Source organism: Salmo salar, chromosome 13 (assembly GCF_965601325.2).
Source record: "Salmo salar chromosome 13, fSalSal1, whole genome shotgun sequence".
Classification (NCBI taxonomy): Eukaryota; Metazoa; Chordata; class Actinopteri; order Salmoniformes; family Salmonidae; genus Salmo; species Salmo salar.
In genome coordinates, this window is record NC_138303.1 from 63311293 (window position 1) to 63322874 (window position 11582).

Here is an 11582-nt window from a genome sequence, read left to right on the forward strand (position 1 = left end):
TGTTTGCTTTGACAATGTAAGTGCTCTAACTTTTTATATCAATAAGGTTTTTTGAATTCAATTGAAAGAGAGAGAGGGAGAGAGAAAGATCAAGACAGCATTAAATAGAGAGATGCATCTTTTCATCACAAATGTGTTTTTTTCTGTTAAATCCATGTGTCAATCACTCTGACAAAATGTCAGCTCCAAAACTGTCACCCCCTTCCTATAGCCCTATTGGCCTCTCCCTTCCCCCTTCCTCTCTCCCCTCCAGGGTTCCACAGTGGAGCGACTCATCGGACAAGGAGCAGGCCCCGCCACTCCAGTCAGGGGCAGGGGTGGTCCAACAACCTCAGGGAAGAGGGGGGGACCAAGGGATGTAAACATACCACCCTGGGATGTGTCTCTCACTACCCCCTCCCCCATTTCTCTCTCTAGTAAGACTGAGTCAGGTTTTGTGCTCAGGGGAACTCTAACTGCTGAGGTGGAGGAGGAGGAGGAGGAGGGAAAATAAGTGGGAGGGTAAAGATGTTTAGAGAGGGTGATTGATGAACACAAGAGTTAGAGAGGGTGACTGATGAACACAAGAGTTAGAGAGGGTGATAAATGAACACTAACTAATTTGAGGGTTATCAGGGTAGTAATGGCGCCGGAGCAGAAGGCAGATGTTTTATGTGCCCCCAACCGATTGTGTTTTTTGTTTGTTTATCTGCGTTGTTTGTAACTTATTTTTGTACTATTTTTGTACATAATGTTGCCGCTACCGTCTCTTATGACCGAAAATAACTTCTGGACATCAGGACTGTGATTTCTCACCACGGACTAGCAGAATCCTTTTTCTTCATTCACAACTCTGACGAGCCCGAGGCGGAGGACATACGGCTCCCTCGGGAACAGGCCCCGACCCCAGTGATCTGCATGAAGAGGAGGCGGAGAAAGGGAGGCCGGAGGGCGGGCTGCCTTCTGAGGAGTAGGAGGCGATCGAATAAACCCCCACACCCTTCAATTCTGCTCGCAAACATGCAATCTTTGGACAATAAAATGGACGAGTTATTGGGAAGATTAAACTACCAACGGGACATTAAAAACTGTAACATCTTATGCTTCACAGAGTCGTGGCTGAACGACGACAATATCAACATACAGCTGGCTGGTTATACGATGTACCGGCAGGATAGAACAGCGGCGTCTGGTAAGACAAGGGGAGGCGGTCTATGTATTTTTGTAAACAACAGGTGATGCACGATATCTAAGGAAGTTTTGAGCCATTGCTCGCCTGAGGTAGAGTTTCTCATGATAAGCTGCAGACCACATTACCTACCGAGAGAGTTCTCATCTATATTCTTTGTAGCTGTTTACATACCACCACAGTCAGAGGCTGGCACCAAGAAAGCATTGAATGAGCTGTATTCCACCATAAGCAAAAAAGAAAATGCTCACCCAGAGGTGGTGCTCCGAGTAACCGGGGACTTTAATGTAGGGAAACTTAAATCAGTTTTACCTAATTTCTATCAACATGGTAAATGTGCAACCAGAGGGAAAAGAACTCTGGACCACCTATACTCAACACACAGAGATGCATACAAAGCTCTCACTTGCCCTCCATTTGGCAAATCTGACCATAATTCCATCCTCCTGATTCCTGCTTACAAGCAAAATTTAAAGCAGGAAGCACAGTTGACTAGATCAATAAAAAAGTGGTCAGACGAAGCAGATGCTAAGCTACAGGACTGTTTTGCTAGCACAGACTGGAATACGTTCCGGGATTCCTCCAATAGCATTGAGGAGTACACCACATCTGTCATTGGCTTCATCAATAAGTGCATCAATGACGTCGTCCCCACAGTGACCATATGTACATACCCCAACCAGAAACCATGGATTAGAGGCAGCATCCGCACTGAGCTAAAGGCTAGAGCTGCCACTTTCAAGGAGCGGGTCTCTAGCCCGGAAGCTTATAAGAAATCCTGCTATGCCCTCCGACGAACCATCAAACAGGCAAAGTGTCAATACAGGACTAAGATCGAGTCGTACTGCACCGGCTCTGACGCTCGTTGGATGTGGCAGGGCCTGCAAACCATTACAAACTACAAAGGGAAGCACAGCTGAGAGCTGCCCAGTGACACGAGCCTACCGGACGAGCTAAACTACTTCTATGCTCGCTTCGAGGCAAATAACACTGAAACATGCATGAGAGCACCAGCTGTACCGGAAGACTGTGTGATCACGCTATCCGCAACCGATGTGAGTAAGACCTTTAGACAGGTCAACATTCACAAGGCCGCAGAGCCAGACACATTACCAGGACGTGTACTGCGAGCATGCGCTGACCAACTAGCAAGTGTCTTCACTGACATTTTCAACCTCTCTCTGTCCGAGTCTATAATACCAACATGTTTTAAGCAGACCATCATAATCCCTGTGCCCAAGAACACTAAGGTAACCTGCCTAAATGACTACCGACCCGTAGCACTCACGTGTGTAGCCACGAAGTGCTTTGAAAGGCTGGTCATGGCTCACATCAACACCATCATCCCAGAAACCCTAGACCCACTCCAATTTGCCTACGCCCCAACAGATCCACAGATGATGAAGTCTCTATTGCACTCCACACTGCCCTTTCCCACCTGGATAGAAGGAACAACTCTCCCTCAACGTGATCAAGACAAAGGAGATGATTGTGGACTACAGGAAAAAGAGGATGGAGCACACCCCCATTCTCATCGACGGGGCTGCAGTGGAGCAGGTTGAGAGCTTCAAGTTCCTTGGTGTCCACATCACCAACAAACTAACATGGTCCAAGCACACCAAGACAGTCGTGAAGCGGGCACAACAAAACCTATTCCCCCTCAGGAGACTGAAAAGATTTGGCATGGGTCCTCAGATCCTCAAAAGGTTCTAGAGCTGCACCATCGAGAGGATCCTGACTGGTTGCATCACTACCTGGTATGGCAACTGCTCAGCCTCCGACCGCAAAGCACTACAGAGGGTATTGTGAACTTCCCAATACATCGCTGGGGCCAAGCTTCCTGCCATCCAGGACCTCTATACCAGGCGGTGTCAGAGGAAGGCCCTGAAAATTGTCAAAGACTCCAGCCACCCTAGTCATAGACTGTTCTCTCTGCTGCCACACAGCAAGCGGTACCGGAGCGCCAGGTCTAGGTCCAAGAGGCTTCGTACATACTACCTCAACTAACCGGTGCCCCCGCACATTGACTATGTACCGGCACCCCCCGTATATATTGTATTTTTTTACTGCTCCTCTTTAATTACTTGTTACTTTTATCTCTTATCCGTATTTTTTAAAACTGCACTGTCGGTTAGGGGCTCGTAAGTAAGCATTTCACTGTAAGGTCTACTACACCTGTTGTATTTGGCGCATGTGACAAGTACAATTTGATTTGATTTAGTACTACGACAGATAGTTCTGGGCTGGAACAAAAGCCTGCTAGAGCAGGGGAATACTTCCCTATTCTCCATGTGAACTAAATGGATTGGATTGGAAGTGGAGTTGACTGGTGCACTTGGAGTGTTAATCCGAGGATATACGTAGGACCAAAGCCTTTGTAGTTTGACCTGTATAGGGTTTACAGAGGTTTGATCTTAGGGATTACACACAGAGGCTGTGAGGTGTATGTGTGTGTATAAAGGAAGCAAGTGCCTATTGAACCGATGCGGTCTCACATGAGTTGCTCCTAAACCCACACACAGGTCCTTTTATCCAGTGCATGCATGACATTAACCCAGGTAAATCTCGCACGCACCGCACCGCACACGCACAAGGCGGCGGTAGTCTAGCGGTTAAGAGCGTTGGTTTAATAACCAAAAAGTCGCTGGTTCAAATTCCTTAGCCGACTGTGCCCTTGAGCAAAGCACTTAACCCTAATTGCGCCTGTAAGTAGCTTTGGGCCCGGTTTCCCAAAATAATCTTAAAGCTAAGTTCAGCGTTAGAACCTTTGTTTCCCAAAACCATCATTATTAACACTGAAAAGGCTCGTAATCTAAAACATATTAATAAACAGCAATTGCCTTGAGTTACAGTAAAGCGTCTTTCTCTCCCCCTCCCCTACCTCCTACACATTTCATCTTCCTAGTCTAAATGATACAAGCCATCTTTAAAAAGTGATTAAACCTAGATGCATTCTCCCTGCAAGTTCTGGGAGTCTAGCCTAACTCCCAGTACCTCTCCTGAGGGCCTCGAACCTTCCCATAGTCCTCTAATCCCCCATCATATGATGCGTTTGGCATCATCATGATGATGTGGCAAGTGACACATTGCTTCTTGAATGTAAAATATCTTGAAAACTTGACTGCTGACAACCAAAACATTTTGGGACTGTATCAACAGTGTGTGGACTAATGAAAAAAATACCAAAATATAGTTTTGGAGTGGGTTTATCCTTTAATAAAGTATTATATTGCTGGGTTACTATAGACCCTGGTCAAAAGGAGTGGACTATGTAGGGAATATGGTACCATTGGGGACGTGCACACAGAGTTTCCAGAGTGGTGCAGCTGAATGAAGTCACATTGTGCTTAACTGTATAGAATTTTTTGCTTTGTGAGTTGTTCAATAGTGTGCACACACCCGCACTCACACACTCTCGCTCAATCACACGCACGTGCATACAAACCACACTGGAGGGCACAAAACCGTCCAGTTCAAACAGAAGCCCCCACACTGTGCAGTGTGCTGTGGTGTGGTGTGGTGCGGTGTGGAGCAGTGTAGTGTGTGTGAGTACGCGGGAGGCCACGCTGCCTTTGTGCAGGGCCCTCTGACAGGTCAAATCACAGTGGTGTGTTTGTGTTTGCTGATGACAGGGGCCCCCAGAGGGCCTGCTGGAAGCACCCAAAGTAAAATCAACTCTAACTGTGCATCCCAAATGGCACCATATTCCCAATAGGCCCTGGTCAAAAGTAGTGCACTATAAAGGGAGTAGGATGCCATTTGGGACACAGACTTAAGCTTGTTAGGTAAACCCAATGATGTAACACCCCTAGCGTTGTCACGGCAACAAAGTGAGGTGCCTTCTCCATAAGTGGGATAGAGAGGGAGAGAAAAAGAGAAAAAGAAAATGAGAGGAAAAGGACAGTAGAGAAAAAAGGAGACATATGTTTCCCATGCCAATAATGGCCCTTAAATTGAAATTGAAATTGAATTGAGAGAGAAAGAAGCCGAGAGTTCGGAGGAGCGACTGAGTGATAGAGATTGAAGGCAAGTCACACAGCAATCCCCTTAGAGCAACACTAAATCAATCTCCACAAGCATCTCCATCTCCCTTAATCAATTATTCAGCCCTTTCCTATTCCTTTTTCTCCCTTTCACACTCCCAAAACAAACACTCACCCTAACAGACAGACACCAGCACTACAATACATTACAACTTCCTATCCCTTTCTACCCAGCTACAATACACCCACAAGCATGCTCCATTCGAGTCCACACACACTCCTCATCCTGGCTTCCACTTATGTCTCTCTTCAGGCAGGATTCCTGTGCAATTAAACCTTTTGTTCCCATCAATTATTAACAGCCTGCATCGCAGCTCACCACTAACAACCGCTAACAGCTTCTCTCAGCACTGAGTACGGCTAATTATGCCCCTGCTGGATCCTCCAACTCCCAGCAGGGGAGGGAAGGCAGCCTGCTGCTCAGCGAAGCCTAGCAGGCAGCCCTGAAGCTGGGTACTGAGGTTGGTAGTCGGGCCTCCGTGGAGCTGGGGGGGTGGTGGTGGTAGAGGAGATCCATAATTGTGTTGCACGTATTTTCACCTCAAGCCAACATGGGGGTTCTTTTCAGGAGGTTGGAGATGGTGGGGGGTTCGAGGTCAAGGTTGTCATTAGCCATAGATCTGGGATCAGATTACTCCCTTATACAAACCATTAGGGGAATGGAAAAAGATCTGACCTTACGTCAGTGGTTTGGAGCTTCTACCCACTCCCCTCATCCCTGGAACTGTGTGTAGAGGGAGTAGGGCGAAGTTGTCCCTAGACACTAATGGTTATGTTTAGGATTGGGGAGGGGAATCTGATCCTAGATGTGTACCTAGGGGAAACTTCACCCCAGAGTGTGTCTAGAGACCCCACAACAAGAGAGAAGTGACAACAACCCTCCTTCTTTCTCTCTCTCTCTCTCTCTCTCTCTCTCTCTCTCTCTACTGCTTTGATTCTGTACACACACTCGCCTGACACTCCACAATGTTTACCCAACACAGCTAGGCATGAAACACACACAAAACACACACAGGCTACGCAAACACACCCACCCACCCACATACACACATTAAACATTAGAGTAGAGTGTGAGTGTCACAATATGAGATGCTCCGGTGACACATGGCCACACAGCTGCAAGAGGCTCCATGGGGGGGCTTACAGTACAGCCTGCTAATGGGAGGACAAACACATGCACATTCACACACACGCGTGCATCCCCACACACGCACACACAAACATATTATTTGAATAACATTCCCACACATACATTGATATCACATAGCCGCACTGATTAGATATCACAAATACAATACACACAATCTGTCCTCCAATCCCCCCTCCATATACACACATTCATCCATTTTCTCTTTTAAGCACACACACAAACACACACTTTTCCTCTGAAATGTGGACCGTATGTGATTTCCCAGCTGTTGTCTGTTGTCAGATGGCTGTCAGCACCACTGCCTCAGGAATAAACCTGGAGGGTCTGCTCACGCACAAATACACACGCACACGCACACACAAACTCATACGCACATGGCACGCACACACACACCTCCAACTTTAACCACATGGCAGGACCTTCCTCACACGCCCTGAACTTTCTCCTGTGACACACACAGACACACGCCCACACACACAGTCACACAAACAAACACACACACACCCAAACACACAGCAGTCCCTTACACCTGGCCTTGGTTATTGCCTTATCTTTATCCCACTACAGAAGAAGAATCAAGCACTGTTTGGTTATGAATCAGGCAGATGTGTGGTCTGGTCTTAGAGCAGGCTATCTGCAATGGGTCAGCTTGGATGTGTCCCAAATGACACCCTATGCATTACATTCTACTTTTGACCAGAGCCCCATATGTTCTGGTCATAATTAGTGCACTATATAGCAAATAAGGTGCCATTTGGGATGCACAGCCCTTTGTGTGGGGAGGTCAGATGGCAAAATCCTTATTCCCTATTGATTGACCTATACGTAACTTAATAAATCCCTCCTCCATTGGAGATCTGCTCCCAATGATGAATTTGTAACATGTAGGAAAGCATTTGGAGAAATAATGATTGCCGATCTTTTGCTTGGTGCATATATTGTGGGCCAGGAATAACTTGTGCTGCGCAGATTAGGCATTGGACAAAAATGACTTAAAATTGAGAATCTCCAGTGAACATGCTTTTTAGGATTAGGCTTAATCTGGGCCGCGAAACGGCCCCGAAACGGCATGGCCCTATATCTTTCTTCTATGTAGAAATAGTCATATAAAATCATCAGATAGTCATACTGGATAGTCCACATAATGAACGATTTATTGTTTAAAACCCACAAAGACAATCCCTCAAAAATATTTCAAGCATTAGCGCCTAGCCAAATTGCCCACAAGGTGATCATTGAGCGAGTTCGTGTTGCATGACTCGCTGGGTGGACCAATGGAATGGTCTAAAATGCGCAAACCTCGACCACCTGGGGCACCGAGCTATGCAAAACGAACAACACAAGAGCAATGGCCCAACAATAGGCCTATCAATATTCCAGTTAATCCGTGGCTATTTTTCACACAGTGGCCCGAAGCGACTGAGAGAGACAGAGATTTAAAGTGACCTCTATATAGGGGTTGTGTGCACGTCATGCGTGTCGTTTTTCAGTCTAGATTAGATGGAAAGCTACAAGGCAAGGAAACCATTTAGATTACATTCACATACAATTTGTCGCTTGATGCTGGAGGCAATTTTTAAGATGCTATTTATAGGCAGCGAGATAGTTCATTGCCGGGGCAAGTAAATTATATTTAACATAAAATATATGGTTCTTATTTTAGTAGCCCGTGGTACATTTTCTAAGCCATGTCCAGGTTATCCCCATATCACCAATTTAATCCATGGAGAAAATAATACTTGATGCAAAATTGCAACATGTTGTCCTGTCTTGTTTGTTTACCAATGCTATTGTAATCCATGCTTTATGGAGACCACCCAAGACCATGATAAGGCGATAGCAACACTTGCATCAAGTACAGCACTTGTAGCCTGACAACTCACGGTAAATTCTTCTGCTGCCCTGTCATTTGCTACATACTTTAGTCTGAGACTACAATCCATTGAAGTCGTTTGTGATGTATTGATGTGCAGTTCATGAACGATTTGTTCTTTTTTAACTAGTCATTTTACTGATTCGAGAGTCATGATTTGTTTTTCTGAGTGACTCGTTTCATTTAAGTTGTTCATTTGACCTGCATGATCGGAAAATAGATCATGCTGCAGGCAGCAGAGAGAAGAAAGACTGATAGTTGATCGCATGGTGCAAGAATGAATGCAATTAATTGAATATTGAATGTTATTATGGACACAGCTTTGTAGAACCAAAACATACACAGCCTCTGCTCAACAAACTGGAACTCGAGAATGAACTATTTGGGTGGCTGAAGTCCACGGACAATATTGTGCTTATCACCCTCACGGCAGACAAGCAATGCACTCCGCCAAGAGTTGTTCACAATCTAGTCCGGTTGTGACCACAACCATACCTCGTTTCAAATGTCTAAAAAAATAATATTTGTTGTATGACTAGCAATCAAATGTAAATTGTTTAAAGTCCACGTTTACAAGTCTCAGTCACAAATGACAGCTCCAATAAGCCCCCTATGGTGAACGACATGTGAACGAGAGGCTTGTAAAATCATGACTTTCAGTTTTCAAGTTTTCAGTTGATTGTTGGCCGGTAGAGGGTCCTGTGTGATCTGGGCATTACTGACTCAAATGAACGAAATGAGTCGAAAGATTTATTCTTTTGAGTCAGTCAGTCAGTTTTTTTGTATTCTTTTGAGTCAGTAAAAAGAGCTGATCTTCCCAACACTATTGTGGTGACAAGGGGCAAGAGGGGCTTGTACAAAATCATCAGCGATTGGATCGTCTCTAACCAATCAGAGTATCAAAGCTAATTACGAATTTTCTAACGGTCAATGCTATCCGGGATCTTTGGGAAGTCCTTACCCTAAACCCTAACCTTAACCCCTACCCTCACCCTGACCTTAACCCTTACCTATAATATAATATAATATATGCTATTTAGCTGACACTATTAGCCAAAACGATTAACAGTCATGAATGTATACATTTCCGTATTGGTGGCCTCAGTGGGTCGCGAAACCTACGATCCTGGAGTTGTATGTGCCATGCTCTACCAACTGAGCCACAGAGAACCAAACTCTAACCTTAACCCTTACCTTAACCATTTTACATTTCAACTTCAATGGGGTAGGGATGTCCCAAGGATCCTTGATAGCAAGGATCATTTTCAAACTGCCACTTTACCTACATGTGTTCTGGCTCTGGCCCAACCCATCGGTTTCTGGACCAATCAGATGGCCCCGAATGTGTTCTCATTCGGTGAAGGGTAGGGAAGGTAGTCAGATCAAAACTGATTGCTGAGAAGAAACTAATATCCATGGGCATGGCAGTGTTTTTCCAGAGCAAGGAGTCTGGGTAGCCAGGCAACATTGCTTGGTCAATGAACAACTGCCTGTGCAATGACTGCACAAATATCTTAAGTTCTAAAAATATTTTAACATATGTTTTAGGCATACCTAATTAAGCCTAGGTAATTCATAGAATTCGGCCAATGTCTCTTTAAAAAAGAGATAACCTGCAATAGCCCTAAAGAAATAATAATCAGATAAATAAATACGAATTGTAAAACACAATAAAAGATATGGAGATATTATAGTTCATCATAGGATTATTACCGAGTAGGCAATATAAATAATTGGCAGGTGTCCCAACCAATGGTGGACACTAAGATTATCCCGAAACTATAAACAACCTTCAGGGTCGATGCTACAGTATGATGGTGGGCACTGTCCGACCTTTTCAAAACAATACTTGATATAGAGAATATAGCCAGGTGAACATATTTTTCGAAACAGCGTCAATAGACAATGGAATGAAAAAACACAAGCACCGAATACACCAAGTTTGCCTTAAATGGTCACGCGCGCTCTGAGCACACTCTATGTGGGTGTCGAGTCTACATTTGTGATGGTACCGTTATTCAGCACAGATACACTCTAGGCTATGACCCAATTTTATTCCAAGAGCACGAAAAGCATAACCATGCAGTAATACCAAATTGATTTTTTTTAAAGTCCAACTAGAAGCTATGAATTAGATCGATAAGAAAATGTTTTCCTATCGATTTAATATGCAATTTTAAGTACAATACGAAAGTCTTACCGGCTGGCGCCAATAACTCAAGTCCTCCAGCGCACAGTTGGCTGTGTCGGGAGAAGGTCGGGTCGGCTGGAGGTTGCCCCATGCCGGGCGTCCTGGGACAGAGTCCCCGATGGAGAGGGCGCTGAGCACTAGGCATTCCTGGCTCTGTTTCAGCAGCTCCAACTCACATATACCGGCCAAACTCGCCTCAAGACGCTCCTTATTCCGTCTGCGCTCCGCTGTCATTGGGAAAGAAAACGCTCGGTACATCGCTCTCCTTGCTCTTTGACTCTTCTTCGATCGTTTCTCAGCGGTTCCTTCTTATTTAGTATCCAAGTATGGCTAAATGTTCTGCATATATTGTTTAATTTCAAAGTTACTTCAGTCTTTGATATTCATGTTTAAAGCGAAGTAGCGACAGCAAGCGTTAGGTTACAGCTGTGCAACATTGTAGCCAGAACCGAACCCATTCCTCCTGCTGGCTCAATGCTGTTGCTGGATTCCAATTCCGCAGCTGTCAATTTGACATTAGCATGCCCGGCCTTTTCCGAGGGTCCATTGGTTGCCCAGAACATCAAAATAGTTAATATTCAAAAGGTATTCTACTCTTTAAGATGTCATTGGACACTGATCTCTCCTTAGTATTCCATTGCTTGCAACATCATATTCCCTCTGCCAATTTTAATGCGTAAAAGTTGACACCAAGGGAGAGGAACACGTTGATCAAGTTGTACCAGGCCAGCCTTTAATGAAAATCCATGCACATTCTCTGGCTACCTCGCCTAAACCCATTGCAGTCACTAGCTAGGTTTTCATCCAATTGGTGACAGATTTTCATGCGATTTTCATATTCTAAAATCCGCATAAAAACAATATGCGCATTTTCCTACCAGAGATGTCCCACTGGGCACACCATGTAATTTCAACGTGGATATTTTGATCATATTGGGTTGAGATGTTGATCAATGAGATTTCAACCTTTAATCACCCATTCAAAAAGACAGCCAGAAGTTTGTTGAATTATCAATGAGTTATCATTATGCTTTCAACCATTTAAAAGCACAACAACATTCATGGAATACTTTGTATCAGATAGGCCTATTGTGTATTTATACAACAACTTACAATATCTGTGCTTCATCTACTAACACAACCTAATGCATTTGTGA

General features: G+C 44.7%; 1 protein-coding gene across 1 annotated transcript in view; it reads right to left on the reverse strand.

The window, feature by feature from the left end:
- Positions 1–10915, reverse strand: part of LOC106567544 (dapper homolog 3) — a 29199-nt gene extending 18284 nt beyond the window's left edge. Inside the window, exon 1 of the mRNA XM_014136969.3 lies at positions 10435–10915. Coding sequence (XP_013992444.1) covers positions 10435–10683 — 249 coding nt within the window. The 5' untranslated portion in view covers positions 10684–10915. The remainder of the gene's footprint in view (positions 1–10434) is intronic.
- Positions 10916–11582: the final 667 nt, after the last annotated feature.